Source organism: Sorex fumeus, unplaced genomic scaffold (genome assembly GCF_029834395.1).
Source record: "Sorex fumeus unplaced genomic scaffold, SorFum_2.1 ptg000014l, whole genome shotgun sequence".
Classification (NCBI taxonomy): Eukaryota; Metazoa; Chordata; class Mammalia; order Eulipotyphla; family Soricidae; genus Sorex; species Sorex fumeus.
Window position 1 is genome coordinate 35,067,698 of NW_026606071.1, and position 17,985 is coordinate 35,085,682.

General features: G+C 43.8%; 1 protein-coding gene across 1 annotated transcript; it reads right to left on the minus strand.

The window, feature by feature from the left end:
* Window positions 1-13,660: 13,660 nt before the first annotated feature.
* On the minus strand, window positions 13,661-14,031 carry TNP1 (transition protein 1). Its single transcript, XM_056111946.1, has 2 exons — window positions 13,893-14,031; window positions 13,661-13,689 (listed from the first exon to the last, which is right to left on the minus strand). The coding sequence occupies exons 1-2, from the start codon at window positions 14,029-14,031 to the stop codon at window positions 13,661-13,663; spliced, it is 168 nt and encodes a 55-aa protein (XP_055967921.1).
* Window positions 14,032-17,985: the final 3,954 nt, after the last annotated feature.

Sequence of the window (17,985 nt, forward strand, 5' to 3'; positions counted from 1 at the left end):
TGTCTATATAAACCATATCTTCTACATTTAATTATTCATTGATGAATCTTTAGGTTGTTTCTAGATACTGCGAATAATGCTACATTGATCATGAGAATACAGTTATTTCTCTGATAAAGTGTTTTCACATTTATACGTTGAAGAAGAGAATGCTCCAGTTCTGATCAGCTTTCTCAAATACTACTATGCAGTTACAAGTGGCTCAATTTGTAAGAAGAGTTACTCTAACCTTCATTAGATATTGTCATTAAACTGAAAAAATATGTGATTAATAAATTTATATACTTAACAAATAATTCTGGAGTAACAGAGGAGCAGCTTGGAGCCCCTGCCATGGAAGCACATGGCCACGAGTTCAAACCCCAGTGTCATCCATGTGGAGCACAATCCTAGTGGTTTTGCTATTTGAGCCTGGCTACCCTTCTATCTGAGTCATTCCCAGAGTCACCAGAAGTTTCTGGCCACACCAGTTGACCTGGAGAACTCATATGTAAAAGCACTACAACCGGGGCTGGAATGATAATGCAGCAGGTAGGGTGTTTGCCTTGCACGCGCCGACCCAGGTTCGATTCCCAGCATCCCATAGGGTCCCCCAAGCACTGCCAGGAATAATTCCTAAATGCATGAGCCAGGAGTAAAGGAGTAACCCCTGTGCATCTCTGTGCGTGACCCCCTTCCCCCGAAAAAAGCACTACAACCAAAGAACTATAAAACCTCAGTGAGGCTGGTTACCAAGTACCCCAACCCGATGGGCTAACCTGATGAGCATGACAGCTCAAACACTATGTGCAAGAACTATAGCCAGAGGTGTGAGCAAAACCCAGGCATTGAAGCACCATAAATGCCACCAAGGATGATGGTAAGGCAGTAGCGGGGTGGTGATGATGGTGGAATTCCATACATAGGTAAGGTAAGGTAAAGGTAAAGGCCCTCCCGTTGATCGTCGATTTGCTCGAGCGGGCCCAGTAACGTCTCCATTGGAGACTTTGTTGTTACTGTGTCTGGCATATCCAATACTCTCGGTAGCTTGCAGGGCTCTCCGAGAGGGGCGGAGGAATCGAACTCAGGTCGGCCATGCTGGCCGCTTGTAAGGCGAACGCCCTACCCGCTGTGCTATCACTCCAGCCCATAGACATAAATAAAATGAAATCCTGAAATATTTTATGATTCAGGTAAAGGTAAGGGCTACTACTATCAGTGAGTGGGTTTAAAAAAGCAAACAAACTAAAACTATGACATTTAGTGTCATGGAGTTTGCAATCAGAAAATTATGGAAGAATAGAATCATGAATGTGCAAATGACTATCAGTGAGTGGATAAAAAAAACAACTAAAACTATGACATTTAGTGTCATGAAGCTTACAATCAGAAAATTATGGAGGAATCACTGTCACTGTCACTGTCCTCCCGTTGTTCATCGATTTACTCAAGCGGGCCCAGTAACGTCTCCATTTTGAGACTTATTGTTACTGTGTTTGGCATATTAAATATGTCACGGGTAGCTTACCAGGCTCTACCGTGCAGGCGAGATACTCTCGGTTACTTGCCGAAAGATGGAGGAATCGAACCCAGCTCTGTCAGGCTGGCTGCGCACAAGGCAAACGCCCTACCACTGTGCTATCGCTCCAGCCCTATGGAGGAATAGAATCATGAATGTGTAAATGACGTTAAAGAAGATACAAGTGTGTCGTCAGAGTAAAAGTGGAATTGCAAGCTCTGTGTAGCTCAGCGTACTTACTATAGGCATGAAGCTGCGAGTTCAATTTCCAACATTGCCCTTTATGTTGTGGGCCATCCTATCAGCTCTGCTTTTTATGGCCCCTGACACCATGAATAAGTGTGCCACTCACTGTGAGTGCTGAAACCTAGGCTGAGGTCTCTGGTGAGCACTGAAACCAAATTGTGTGAAAGCGCCACAACTGAAAGTGTGTGAGCCATGGAGAGCACCACAACCAGTTATGGTCTACCTGGTCATTTGCAGCAGTAATGAGAAAAAGGAAAGGAAAGGATAAAAAATGAAAAAGTGGGTCTGACTGAGCTGATAACAGGGAGAGATGCCAAGAAGGGTTTTCTCTGAAACCTGCTGTGTTTTTCTCTGTTTTTTTTTGTAGAACCAGGGCCATCTAGGTCTTCTAAATCTAACTCTCTGCCCCCATCCGTTGTGCCACACCTTGTAGCCTTCATTCTCTTGTACAACAAAAGAGGTAAGTCTAGAAGAGCTCAAGTCCCTTCTAATTTATGCTTTTCTTTTTCCCTTCCTCCTCTTCCTGAAGAAAGTGATTTGTGGTCACAGCACCAGCATCCTCTCCCCTGCATCCATCCAACACATTTGTTGAGTATTATGTGCCAGGCATTGTCCTAGGGGATGAAACACAGGGAGATATAAAGGTATAAGCTATCAGTCCACATGGCATTGTCAGGACCCAACTACCATTTGTGTTAAAGGAGCATTTCCCTCTTCTCATTGACTAAAAATCATATATTTAGAATATAGATGTTGGGCTGAGTGATAATGCAGTGAGTAGAGGGCTTATCTTGCATGCGGTTCAATCCTCAGAATGGTCTCCTGAATCTTGCCTGTAGTGATCCTTGAGCAAAGAGCCAGGAGTAAACCCTGAGCACTCCCAGGTATAAGCCCCAAATCAAACCAAACCAACCAAACCAAACTAAACCAACAAAAAAAATATTTAGGTGCTATCGTGGGAGAAAAATTGGGAACCCTTGAGGAAAATCTTGAAGGGCTCAACATAATAGTTTCACATTTGAGGACCTTCTTATACCCATGGGGAATCCCTACCTCTTTGATGTTGCTGCTCTGTTCAACCTGGGGCATAGAACTTGGAGGACACAGTATGTATCAGGGACCACCCCCTTACAACCGAGGGGCTGGCAATAGCATAAATACACTGGCTGTTGTTTGACTGGTGTCAGGAAGCTTGCACTTAGTTCTGGGTACAGAGAAGTTAGTCCATAGTCTCCAGAGATTGGTAGGAACGCTATCATCCCTCCTTGAAAAGGCCCAGCAGAGAGCATGCAGATGGCTGGCCTGCCTTCACAGAAATTATGGTCCCTTAGGGGCACAAATCCCTACCTCAGTAGCTGTGATATTTCTGTATGTAATGGGAACTTCTCCAAGGGCAAACAAGAAGCCAGAGACTGAGAGGTGATAAAGCCCATTTAACTTCTGGCTGGGGTGATTAGAAATGGTTCTGGGAACTGTGTTTTAAACTACATGAGGCATGCTAGAGTGATAGTAAGGAACAAAGACATTCTTGGTCTTAAGGGGAGGCTCCCCTGGAGCTCCTCAGAGTCTTGTAATTAAAATATGATGAGTCAAGTGGACCTAGAAGAAGGCACTCCCCTGATGGGGAACCTTGAGAGTCAGTCCCTCCCCCCGCCGCACCCCCGTCCCTACACACTCACATTTATTTTCCATCTGCTAGACAGGGTTAAGGTACAGGGTGTGCCATGGGCAGGGAAATCAGGAAAATGAGAAGGACAAGAGCCTCAAAGGGTCTAGGACTATTTCAAGATTCTTGCAGTGGAAGAAACTCAGGCCAGGAGCTTTCAAAATGAAGGTGAATGAGTTAAACTGCAAGTTAAAAGAAATCTCTCTCTTCCTAAGTCTTTGCTCTTTGTCCACACCTGTTCCCACCTCACTGGGCGCCTGCACAGGGCTTTGCAACACCCCAGGCTGGGCACCAGGCCAGCCTTTCTTAGATGAAACCCAGGCTGCCAGGTCGCCCCTCCTCTGCATTCCCCCAGTCCCCCTCCACAGCTTTACTCCCCCTGACCCAGGCCCCACACTCCCCTCTCCAGGGAGACACAAAGGCCTTCTGTGACTCACAGCAGAGCTCACAATCCTCGTCTTTCTTTCGAGCAACAGAGTGGGGTCGTGGGCGCATCTTGTGGTGGAAAGGCTTTGCCTGACTTGCTGTGCGCCACCCTTAGGGGTTTGGGGGGGTAGTCTGCTCCTCGGTGGGTGGAGGGGCGGTCTCTGGCCTCTCAGGCCCTCTACACTGATGGTCCCCAGGATAGACACTGTGGTTGAAATCTCCAAGGGTTCTGCTTGATTCTAGCTGAAGAGGAGGCCAGGGGTGGTTGGGGCAGGAATTGAAATTCAGAAATTATTCAAGATCTCCAGGTATGGTGTGTGTGTGATTTGGCCTGGGGATCCCCATTTGAACCCATGGTGACTCTAGAAGTGGATGTTCTTACTCAGCTTTATGATAGAGGAGACATCGGCTCAAAGAAATCAGGCAACTGGTTTAATGTCCTCGGAGGTGCTTCAAACTTGGGTTGAGCCCAACATTGTTTGCAGTCAAAGGCTTTGCTTTTTTTGTTGTTGTGATAATTTGTTGTTTGAGTTTTGAAACTTCCCTACCAGTGGACCAAGTGAAGAGATGAAATTGTGTGCTCCTGTTCCTTTCCGCCTCCCAACCCACCCAAATGTTCTAGTCGACTAGCAAAATGCCCCTTTATCTTGGACATGAATGTGGTCTGGTTTGAGAGAGGATGGGGCAAAGCAAAAGTGGGGGGCATATCAGAGAATAGGTCTGGGCCTGCCTGTCTCAGTAAATAAGTCACTGTGTCTTTTTTTTAATTTCAAGGCCTCCATTCTTTCTCCTGAAAAGCCAAGATCACAGCTTAATGGTTAAGCAGACAGATTTCTGAAGCATAGACTCGCTGGTGCTGATCCTGGCTTGCCACACGTCAACCATATGCTGTTGGGCAAATTTATCTTTCTGTGCCTCCATTTGTGATCTCTAAAACAGAGCTCATAATAGTAGCTAATGCATAGGATTGTGGTGGAGGTGCAGTTAACATGTATAAAGCCTTTAGGAGGGGGTCTGGCCTCAGTGCTTTATAAGAATTACTATTGAATTCTCAGTTGCAAATGTTTCCAAAATAACAGAATTTGAGGCTGATTGAGGCCAACTTGAATTTCCCTTCTCTATTCTGTGCCTTGGGACACCGCGCCAGGCTGTGGGGCGGGTGAGAGTCCTCCCTACCCCAAGAGACCCAGTCTCAGCAGCCAACCTCCATTGCCCAAACACTGCCATGCTCCAGGCTGCTTTCTGGACACATTATAAGACACTTTCTACACATTTATGCCTCTTGGAGAGACTGGCAAACTACCGAGAGTATCCCGCCCGCATGGGCAGAGACTGGCAAGCTCCCAGTGGCATATTCGATATGCCAAATACAGTAACGACAGCAGATCTCATTCCCCTGACCCTGAAAGAGCCTCCAATCATTGGGAAAAGACGTGTAAGAAGAGGCTGCTAAAATCTCAGGGCTGTGAGGAATAGAAACATTACTGGCGCCTGCTAGAGTAATTCGATGATCAATGGGATGACAGTGATATAGTGATACTCTGTGCCTTTATGTATGCATTGAGTGTGTGTGTATGTTAGAGAGAGAGAGAGAGAGAGAGAGAGAGAGAGAGAGAGAGAGAGAGAGAGAGAGAGAGAGAAAGAAAGGGGGGGATAGCTGGTAGAGACTGGAGTAGATTATAGTGCTAGATTCCAATATTCCACTCTCCCCTCACATGTGTGGCATAGGAATTCCTGATACAGCAAAATTGTGAATTCCTCTTTGTTTTCGCATGTTCTTTGTGTAGAAAACCATCAACTTCAGGGTCATTCATTCGGAGCAGAAACCTGAACTAAAATTTCAGCTATAAGGGTGGACAACTTTGGTTTGAGTCATCCAGGGGCATAACAACTCAGGTGCCTCAGGGATGAGGATGTTCAGGGAAATAGAAGAAAGAAGCTCAAGCCTACACATGAGTAGACCACGAGGATTAAATGAAGACATATTTGTGTGTGAGTGTATTCACTAGAGGCTGGGTAAGATTGAGGGTGACAGCTGGCTAAACAGGCAGATATTAAGGAAAGGGCTGAAAGTGGAAGAGAAGATAGGGAGTTGTTGAGTTTCAAAGTGGTCAAGAGACCCCCACAGTGGGGAAAAATGAGGCAGAGAATGAAGTTGGCTTTGATCTTAGGTAGTAAGGTGGATGGTGTAGGTTCAAAGTAGGTGCTTTTATGTTCAGGTAGAAGATTCACAGGAGAAAGGAAATGTTCCAAGGGCAGTCAGAGAAGCAAGTAAGTGCTGGTGTGTGTGTGTGTGTGTGTGTGTGTGTGTGTGTGTGTGTGTGTGTGTGCAGAAAAGCTAAGCTGTTTCCTTCATACTATTGCCCACTCCCTATTTCTGCAGGAGGCTTCTTTATGGCTGATGGGCTACTTCACACCTTCCCTTTTCCTGTAATGAGTCTCTGTTTCCCTTTCAGGGCCAATCCTGACTCCCTGAAGCACAACCAGGGCCATCTGTCCAATTCTTCTGGGATTCTACAGTCTCGGAGAAGTGGTTAAGCATGGACAAGTGGATCATCTCCCTGTGGATAGAGCACCCTTGGGTCCCTGGCTTCTTCCTGCTTGACCTAGGGGTAGCCCAGTCGTCCAGCTTTTCCTCCTGTTTCTGAGCTTTTTCTCTTCCTTTCAGTTGATAACATCTCCACACTCAACTAAATGCTAATGGTCGTACACTTTGAGTGGTAACTGAGCTGTGATGTGACTCAGTATTTGAGAAAAGAGGAGGAGGAACAGGATTACTGGGCAGAGTCAGATGTCGCCTTTCTGGTCAAAGCTGTGAGAAGCCCTGCTCTTTGCTCTTTACTTTTCCCAGCTCTGTGCTTGGGGGTTGCTTAAGGGAAAGCTTGGGGAACTGTGCAAAGCCAGGGGTCAAACCTGGGCTTCTTGCATGAAAAACACATGCTCTGTCTATTAGCAATCTCTTCGTCTCTTTTTTAAAAAAATTTTTTTATTAGTGAAACACCATGAGGTACAGTTGTAGGCATACAAATTTTTGTGCTTGGGTTTCAATTATACAATGATCGAGTACCCATCCCTCCACCAGTGCCCATTTTCTACCATCATGGATCCCAGGATCCCTCCCATCCCCCATTCCCCCTCCCACGCTGCCTCTGTGGCAGGGCATTCCCTTTTGTTTTCTCTCTCCTTTTGGGTGCTGTGGTTTGCAAAAGAGGCATGGAGTGGCAATCATGTTCGGTTTATAGTCTACTTTCAGCATGCTTCTCCCATCCTGGGAGGATCCTCCTAACACCCTTTATTTGGTGCTCCCTTCTCTATCTGAGCTGCTTTTTCCCCCAGTATGTGTGGCTGGCCTCCAAGCCATGGAGTGAACCTCCTGGTACTTATCTTGGCTATTCTTGGGTGTCAGTCTCCTATTTTGTTACTTTATGTTCCCCAGATAAATGCAATCTTTCTATGTCTGTCCCTCTCTTTCTGACTCATTTCACTGAGCATGATACTTTCCATGTAGTACCACTTGTATGTAAATTTCATGACTTCATCTTTTCTAACAGCTACATAGTACTCCATTTGGTATAGATGTACCAAAGTTTCTTTAACCAGTCATCTATTCTTGGGCACTCAGGTTTTTCCCAGAGTCTGGCTATTGTAAACAGTGCTGTAATGAACAAAGAAGTGCAGATGTCACTTCTCTTCATCTCTTAATAAAAGTGTACATATACATATATATACATATACACACCTGTGTACATATGAAACTGTGACTCTAAGTGCAAAACCAAAAAGTAGGTAATAGGCTAATTGACATATGCAAGAATTAGTTTCTATACAATATTTCTGGTTGGTTGCAAAGTATCACTCAACTTTAGGGACCCAAAAATATCATATGTACCCCTTTCTCATTTGGTTTCCAAGCTACTCAATCCATTTCAATGTCATGGAATACACTGTGAGCCTGTGTGGGTAACTGAGGGCATGAGGTGGGTACCAATCCAGAACAGGTTGCCCCTTCCATTGCAGACCACTACAGATACATTCACACTGGCCCCATGGAGACACCCATGAACTTCACTTGTTCATCTTTGCGGTGTGGGAGGAACCCCAAATACCCAGATAAAATTCATACAAACATGGGGAGAACATGTTAACTCCACACAAAAGGGTCTGTGTGGGAACTTATGGTTTTTGTAATTTTAACAAATTTGAACTGAAATGACATTGTGTGTCCGATGACCCATTTCTCCTCAGGGAAATAGGAAGTTCATGAAGCAAGTTCCAGTTTCTACTATTTCCTCTCCCAGAAGTTTTCATTCCCAGGTGCTTTTAGGATGAGGCTCGTGCACTATAAACATCAAGTTCTTTAGGTCTTTTTAAGCCTCTGTGTGTTACACCTGAGGACTTCACAGCTAATTAATTATGGGGATGCTTGCCAGTTACCCATGGAAAAAATAAATAGTCCTGATCAGTGAGTTTATTCATTTGTCCCAGGTCCTCCTTGCTGGAATTTAGACTGAGATGGGGGTCCTTGCAACTTATTTAAGAGGTGAATTTATTGATTTGTTTCCCAAGAAACAATGACTGTGAGTCTTGATGTGATCCTTTTCTCTCTCCCTCATACATGGTCTGACTCCCACCACCCTCACCCCCACCCCCGTATGGTTTTTCATTATGATTAAAGAGAGAAGACCATTCTCGCAACCCTTGCATTAATCATATGCAGAGCAAAATAGGATACATAGAGAGGTAGGTGTCTCTGAGCCCAAGGATCTGGTCTAGAGAACGGTCAGGAGAAATAGAGTCTGGGTTGCAAATGGACATCTGGAACTCTCTTCAGAGCCAGTCAGGCACTGTTGGGGAGGTCTGTCTAAAACTGAGGGGCTGGAATTGGGTGATGTGGTTTCTTGAGACAAAGGAAAGGCATGAGTCAGGGTGAGACAGGTTCAATAATATATTAAAGGGGTGCAGAGAGAAGTCCAGTTACTCAGAGTATGTGTTTGATATAATTGGCAACATTCCATATTCTTCTAAATGCTCTCTGAAAGTGGACACTAGCTAGGGCTACAGTTTTACAACTAGAAAGAAGTTAACAGAAGCTGGAAACCTGATGTAAGGTCATGGAATGAGTACTGTTTGGCATGTCTTTCTGATTTCCCAGAGATGCCTCTATGCTCCAGTTGGGTTTGGTCACCATACTGATGGGTGGGCCACTAGGAGATGAGATGACCCACAGCCTGAAAGGCCTCACATAAAATCTTGTGATAAACTGGATCTGAGGGATGTGAACAGACTCACTGAGTAGAGGCGTTGGCGCCGATGGAATCCAGACACAGGGACTGGGTTCTGGACCTTTTCCTTGATGCTGTATGGTGTGGGATAGCTATGTCATTGGCACTTCTCATGGGAGACACTGAGCTAAGGTGGCAGGAATGGCTGGCAGAACTGGGATCAGGGTGATAGCACATGCTGGGACGGATGTTCTAGCGGTGTGAGAGTCTTCCTCAAAGCAAAACTCACTCCCCACTGCCCCACTCAAATTCCCACACTCTGGAGCATCAGACATGGCTCTCCCAGAGGTCCAAAATAAGACTCTACTCCCATTCGATTTATTTTGCTAGAATGGGCTGAGCAGTGCCTGGCTGGCCAGCAGAACCAGAAATCCAGGTCAAGCTTGTAGCTGATGTTCTCTCCTTGTCTCGAAGGACAGGAACTTTTGGGTAATTGACAACCAAACCCCTCCACCTCCCTAAAGAGCACACAGAGAAGTTCCTCCCAGCTGCCATTTCTGGGCTTTTTCCTCACAGCAGCTTTGACCATGACCGCCCACAGCTACATAGACATGGCTCATCTCCCCCAGGACCATGTCGGTGAGACCCAGAACAAGTGGTGGGAGTGGGCCGTGCTCTCTCCAGGGTACCTCTGGGCCCTCTCCACCTCCATCTGTATCCTTCAGAACCACACCCGGCAGACCCTGCGGCCAGGACAGCAGACGCCCAGTAAGCCAAGACAGCTCACAAAGAGGGTCAAGGTGACCCAGAAGGGCTGATGGCCAACATCTTAAAAAACTTAATTTTTTTTTTTTTCCAAAAAGGCCAAGTAAGCGATGACTTCAGAACATGGCGTTCCAGGGAAAACTGAGCGTGGAACAAAGTTCCCTGAGTTGACAAAGAAAAAACGCACAGAGCGTGAGGCCTTTAAGTCTTCCCAAGTTAGGGCCCCATGGTGAAAGAGAGCCCTATGCTCTTTTCCATTGTGGAAGCCCACGGGACCTACCAGAGGCTGTCAGCAGGAGACAGAATGAAGGTTCCTGGAGGGCAGGGACTAAGTCAACATCGGTGTTGGAAAACTTCCAGTGTGTGAGCCTGGAAAATGTTCTGAAGGCAAAACAGAGTTTTCCGGGTACTTGCCTTCCTTCCAAGGACCTAAGAGGGTGAAGTCCACACTCAGCAAGCAAAGGTCTGGCTACCCCGAGGACCTCAGCTGTTGACCACATGCCCTCCTAATGATTAATTAGGTGGATTGTTGAACTATAACATCGAATCTGTACTTTTTATCTGGGGGAATCATACTTTTTTTTTTCTTTTTATTAGTGAAACACCATGAAGTACAGTTGTAGATTTACAATTTTTTGTGCTTGGTTTCGATTATACAATGATCAAATACCCATCCCTCCATCAGTGCCCACTTTCCACCACCATGGATAATATCCCTTCCCCCCACCCCCCATCCCAGAATCATACAATTTTTGCAAAGATGCAGGAGAAAGCTTTTGAAGCAGCTGAGGGTCCAAGAGCCTCAAGTAACTCAGCATGGGACCTCGTCCCACTTCATCCCTAAGAGGACTTTGATCTGAGACAACAAAATCTCAGCATTGGCTTTTCAAAGTTTTCCTTCAACTTTTTTTTTTTTATGTGCCCAGGAACTGATTTTTGGGTTCTGTATCTCCTGATGGACAAGCCAATGTGAACAATAGCGGGAGATTGGAGAGTTGAAATAAAGAATGGTAGGGGTGTTCTGTCTGGGGGATATGATCCTCCCCATTAGTCTTTATTAAGAGGTTCATTCACTGTCCCTCTTGCCTCCCCCTGCCCCCTCCCGGCATCAGTTTTTGATTCTCCTGGGCCCCTGATGGACACATTTCACCTTTTGGTCTCTTCAGTTAAAGCATCTGTTTGAGCCTTGATTTCTTTCCTTTCTGAAAGTTGAACAGATACAAGCTGACTTACGGGTCATAAATTCCTGCAGAAAAATATATTTCTCACTTAGCATGCTGTTCTAGTGCATCCCTGATTGACCATTCCCTTTGAGAGAGGTTGGCGTTGGGTTTATTGGTGATCAGAAAGTTGGCAGGGGAGAAGCAACAAAGTCAGCACAGTGCAAAGGGGCTGCAAAGTATTAAGAACACTTGACACATTGAGGCCACATTGTCCCAGCAGGAGGGTTAGGGAAGTGAACTGTGTATGTGGCAGAGGAGGGAAAGAGATGCTGAGAAGAATTTGGGCAACAGAAAGTGAGACACAGATACATTGCCCAAATTGTCATGGACCTCGTCAGCATGGTTTCTGGAATAACCTGCCCTGATGTGTGGGGATAAGAAAGGCCTATTTCAGCCCTACATGGAAACTATAGCTTTACTTCCTAATGCTAAGGTTTGGATCAACATCTCACTCTGACAATCCCTTTCTACTTTCCTTCAACAAGTAGTGCCCTTATGCGAATGTCTAATGCTCAAGCGGATCTTCATCTTTACTTCTCGAGAACCCAACTATGACAGTATGCTTGATATTCAGAGTGGTTTTGTGTTCCAAGGAGTTCTGTGGTCTTTCATGAAGAGAGAACTCCCAAGAGGGCGCAGGAGAGCTAACCATTTTGGATGAAGGATTTCCATACCAGAGCTCTCAGCAAAAATGGAACACTATTTGTAAATAACTTGAATTTGGTTAGGAAAAAGGGGGAAGAACAAAAGAACTATTAGGAGGTATAATGTGTAAAATATGTAATAAGGGGGGCGGGAGTGAGAGTACAGCAGGTAGGGCTTTGCTTTGCACATGTCTTGTCCCGGGTTCAATCCCTGGCATCCCATATGGTCCCCAGAGCACAGCCAAGAGTAATTCCAGAGCACCGCCAAGAGTGTAGAACCAGGAGTAAATTTTAAGTATCTCCAGGTGTGAACCAAAGACACACACACACACACACACACACACACACACACACAAACCCCAAACAAAAACTGTAATGAAGTTGTTTCGCAAAAGAAAATTTGAAACTACTGGGGAAATAAAATAGATTTAAACACAAGTTTGACTGAAAGATGAGTTTGAAGCGTATCTGGCACTGGAGGGGAGGTTTCATTCCTTCTCCAAATCTTCCTTTAGCATCAGGCATACAGCTTTGGAGTTTTAGGAGACAGGACAAGGTTTTATTCACTTCAACAAAAGAAATAACCTAGGTATCTCTTACCCTTTACAGTGACTTCACTTGAATATGATCCAAAGTTTCACAGGGACACCCCAATCCGGGTATAGTTATATTCATGGGCCTCATTCAGTTACCTCATTCAAGTATGTGTAAATTTGAATTTCATTCAGAGATCCACCACCTGATCCTGTTTATCACACCCCCAACTGTCAAACTTCATGTCTAATTCTCATGCTGTACTCATTCCTTCCTACTTATATCCTTCCCTGGTGTGTCCCCCAGTGGGTGGCTTGTTTCTGTGGGTGTCTTAGTTTAAAGAACGGGAGTCCCCGTTCCACCCCATGCCACCCTGGTTGTGCCTCTGAGGCAACAGGAAGCATTCATTAAAAAATATTCCCTTCTGTGTGGGTGGGTGCTGAGAGGAGATGCCATTTCCCTGCCAGGGGACATTGGAAGGTCAAGTTAAAATGAGGACTGTAGCTAAGGATAGTTATTCCCTGCCCATGATCAATAAAGTCCCTCCAATACTGAGGTTATTACTTTTTTCAGACACACTTGACCAAGGTCCATTTATGACATCAAAGTGATACCTACCTGACTTGAATCTCCCAGGCAACTGCTTCCAGTTTTGTTCATCTCCTAGAAAAAGTTTAGTTTCCTCTCCCCAAATGTCTTCCCACCTCTAATGGTCTACAAATACTAGTCACACTCACAATTTAGGAGTACCTCTTGAGTGTCCCTTCTACCTAAGCCACTGATCTTTTACTCATCTGCCTCACGTGATTTGTATTTCTATGTTCACTATGTTCTAAGCCCCTTGCCAAAACTAATGCTTTGGTACACAATTTGTAATTTTTTAGTTTTCATGTTTTATCTCCTTCACTTTTTCCTTATTGGAGATGGAGACACAAACGAGTATATTACCAGGATTGACACACTGGCAGTTATGTACCAAATTATTAAAATTTACCCCTTGCCCCTAGTTTTAGAACACAATTTGTAATTTTTATTTTTCATGTTTTATCTCTTTTACATTTTTCTTATTGAAGAGGGAGATCAAAACAAATATATAACCAAAGTTGAGACACACTGGCAGTTATGAACTAAATTCCTGAAATTTTCTGAGTCAAATTTTAAAATTTTCTAATTCTTCCCCAGCAGCTTAAAAACTTGTTTTAATCTTTTTAAAACTAAAATATAAAACATACTTTTAGTTTTCTAAATTTTATTGAGATGTTAGGGAGAAACAGCCAACATACATTCCTCATTTCGTCGTGGTTTTGCCCACATAAGCTGCTCTTTGGGTTTGATCTAGCTTCAGGTATCTTTGGCAGTCTCTTCTTCTGTTCTCTTACTTCTCTTCCTGGTGCTGTTTGAAGTACACCAGGGTGGGTAGAGCCTTCTTGGCTAGGTTATACATGGGAACGGTAGTTGCGATTGGCTGTGGGGGAAAAAAAAGTAGTTAGCAACAGAGATATCATATCTGTAAACATTATGCTTGTTTAAATGAGTTTAATTTAAAAAATGTTAAGTAGTTTCCTTGAAATTTCCTTTTAGAGTGCTAGGAAAGTTGACTAAAAGGAGGAAGGGCTTCTAAACAACAATTTCTCAGTATGACTACTGGTCTACCCCCTGCTCACTCACCATCGTCGCACCGTTTTCTGCTCTTCATGCTTCCCTTTCGGTACTTCCTCTTGCTGCTCCCTCTCTTGACGCCCTTGTGAGGAGTTCTGTTCTTGCCCTTTCTCATGCCATGGCTCTTTAATTTGCGGCTGGTCGACATTGTAATTGCTGCTGAAATGGGGAGCTTTACCAGGATGGGAGGCCGGACCTGGGTATTTAAGTCCTTAAACCATTATGACTTATTAGGGGTGTGGCTCCTCAGAAGGTGGGTGTGGCTCCACTGTGACCTCACTAGACTTGTTGCACTTCGTCAGCTATGTAAAGTAAGCTAATACCTTAAATGTACTTAAAAGCTACCTTTAGTTTTAAAGTCTTTTTAATGTTAAATGAGAAGTATTATTGACTAAATTTCAGCTCTATGTTGAGCATCTGGGGAAGATAGAAAATCACTAAAATGTCTTTTCTTCATGTAGGAAGTGTAATGTGTGTTAAGTGTGTATTCTGCACATATGTTTAAATGAATCTCACAGCATTTGGAGAGAACATATCCTTTCTATATAGACTTGACAGTAGGAAATTAAATTTAATATAACAAATATTTCTAATTTTTTTAAATCTAAATCAAGATGTCTCAATCTCAGCTCTGTTTTTGGGAAAATTGTCCTGTATATTTGGCATATGAAGTCTGACAACATGCCTGGCCTGCCTTTAATTAGATGCTGCTGGAGTATTCATAACTATGACAAACAAAATGTTCCCAAACTGCCTTGGGATGGATCACTCTTTGTTGAGAATCATTGGCTTAACCACCTTTAAGAGTTCAATTAACAAAAATGTATTACTCACATACTATGAGATTAGGTGCTAAGAAAAGGAGAAATAAGAGATGAGTTGGTGCTTTCAGCTAGTGGGGGAGAAAGCTACTAATAAAATGTTGACACAAATGAGTAAATAATTAATGCCTGCCAAATCACGTTACATTAACATGGTACAGGATGATGTTAGGCAGAGTCTAGACTGGACTCACCTGCATTTGGGAAACCAGAGGGAAAGGGGAGGATGCTGTGAAGAATTTGACAGAGTATGGTCTGGTAGTTACTGGTTAGGATTACACACATACAGAGGTGTGAAGTTACATAAACCAATGAGAAATTAAAACAAGTAAAGCAATTAAAGGTATTGTAAACCAATGAGAAAATATAACAATTTAGTTTAAAGAAAATTGTATTCATGAATCTGAAATGATAGTACAAGCAAGTAGGGTAGAAAGTCAACAAGAGTTCAATCTGTGGCAATGTATGGTTCCCTGAGCCCCATAAGGAATTATTTCTGAGCACAGAGCAAGGAATAAGTCCTGTGCACTTCTGGGTGTGGCCTAAAAACCTAAAACAAATTGTATCCACTTCAATATATTTCCAGGAGTCCAATAAGGACCTGCGGAATATTCCATAAATAAAGGCAAAGTCCTATTTTTCTGCCTATTCCATTTCTTTCCACTTTATCCAAACTTTCCAGGGAAGACTTCCCTGACTTTCAAAATTTCATCATTTTTAAAATATTACCCTAATTCTTTGGTCTAAAATAATGTTCTGAAAATCTGGACAACCAGCTCCAAGGATGTGAAACCCTGTATTGTGGCCCACCTGAGCACTATGTGCATGAGTCAGATCACAGCAGAAGGCAGTGTGCTAAGGTTTTGGTCCTGATGGTGTCATAAACATATGAACTTCAGCTGTCTTACTTTGGCAATAGGTTGGTTGAGTTCGGTGACTTCGAAGATAATCTGACTTTTGTGGTGAGTTTCTTGTAATTAGGCCTTTTATCTTTATTTCTACTCATTTTGTTTCTACTACTGAATTCTCACAAGTATTGCCATCCCATAGTACGTGAAACGTGAAAGAGAGAACAGAGAGAGAGAACGTGAAAGAGAGAACAGAAAGGCTGGTCTTTATGAAAGAGCTTGTACCTTTTTCTCTTGGGGCTGAGTACATCTACCCATGACAGGTAGATGAAAATAATGGTGTCATTATCTTCTAGAAATATAGTCACTCTGGATGCAGATAAGTGCTTAGAGGTCAATATACAATTGCTCCTTCCAACCACTTGGGTGTTATGGGGACACGGGTGTTATAAGAACAGAGCATAACACATTTTTGTATCCTACATGCCAGCAGACTGGAGTGGAAATGGAGAGAAGGCCATCTTTAATAGTCCTGAGAAGGTCTGTGATGGTCTATTTTGCGCGCTCCTGCTGGCTAAAACACCTGCAGAGTGATGTTTTTTTAAGAGGGATTATTCTAGTTGGTTCTGAACCCTGCACAACACATCTCTTCTCCATCCTTCTTATAACCCAGATAATCCCTCTACCAAGTGCAAAACAAACAAAGCTATCAGATGGGAGAACTGAGGAATGATCCAAGTTGCTCCCTTTGCACAAGGATAAATTCTTGTGTCAGATACACATGTTGAGAAACTACTGCAGTGGAGAATCCCATTTGTATGGGGGCAATGTAATTTTCAGACCAGTTCAGGTGAGTCTGTGGGGGTGTTTGGGTTGACATCAGAACTCCTGGGGTGAGAGTGGAACATGGGACCCTGCTGCCCATATGTTTTTCTTTCTCTTTCTACCCTGATGTTTGCAGGATCCATAATTCAGATAAATCACAATGAGTTCTCTCCTGACCCACTTGGGACCCAGAGTCCTTTAAAAAAAATTTTTTTTAAGAAATTGTTGATCCATGCGGATGAGTATCTCCTTTTTTGCTCTGTTTTCTTTTTTTGAAAAAGAAATGAGTGCGGGGTGCTCATATGAGCCATTTAAAACAATCCAGCACAAGAGTAGCAGAGATTTCTCAATCGACCTCTTCTCTCTGAAATTTCTGGTGGAATATTGTTTTTGAGTCTCTTGATGAAAAAAAAATAGATATTTTCTGATACCTAATGGGATGTGAAAGAGAGAACAGAAAGGCTGGTCTTTACGAACGAGCTTGCACCTTTTTCTCTTGGGGCTGAGTACATCTACCCATGACAGGTAGATGAAAATAATGGTGTCATTATCTTCTAGAAATATAGTCACTCTGGATGCAGATAAGTGCTTAGAGGTCAGGATTCCTCTTGGTGCTCTCTTAGTTGAGGAGTGGCCAGGCATTGGAAATATTGTTTTAGAACTCAGATCTCTGGTTGGATCCCCTTTTACCCCAGCAATTTATACTCACTCCATTAATTTTCCTGGAGGTCCAATGGACTTATTCCAAGGACTTCTCAGCAGGTCAGGAATTGGGGCTCATTAAGAAAGGACATGGAAAAGTTGCTGACAGTCCTTACACATGTCGATGACTCAGTCTGAATTCCTCTTGGAAACCTAAGTCTCTCCAGATGTTGATCTCAAGCGGGGAGTGGGGAACAGGGGAGTGTGGGCCTCCAACCTTGTTTTGCACGTATACCCTCTCTTCTCTTTTCTTGCTACTATGGCGTGTGTGTGTGAGAGAGACAGAGAGAGAGAGAGAGACATAGACACACAGACACACAGCCACACAGATGTAGCACCGTAGCACTGTCCTCCCATTGTTCATCGATTTGCTTGAGCAGGCACCAGTAACATCTCACAATTGTGACACTTGTTGTTACTTTTTTTGGCAAATCAAATATGTCACAGTAGCTGGCCAGGCTCTCCAAGAGGGGCGGAGGAATCGAACCCGGGTCCGTTGAGTACAAGGCAATCGCCCTACCTGCTGTGCTATTGCTGCATCCCACACACGGATGTATATTGGAGAGAAAGAGAGCTTGAGAGTGCTTATAGGTTGGTTGGAGGAAGAAAATACTACCAAAACTACCAAGATATTCGTGTCACTAAGGGACAAAGTTCTCTGAGCCCAGTACTCATCTTATTACTGTCTCTAATGAGGAAACACAATCAAGAGACTAAGGTCAAGGAGAAATTTCAGAGATAAAAGGAGGAACTCAGTTCTGTGTCAATTACCCTGCAGTTCTGGGAGTCAATGAAAGCAACTTGGTTCTGAGGCTGGTCTGGGTTCTGCCAGAAGATTTGAATTCCCCCTGTTCCACCACCATTTTTCTCCAGGTTACTTTGCCATCCTGAGGGAGATTATCTTTC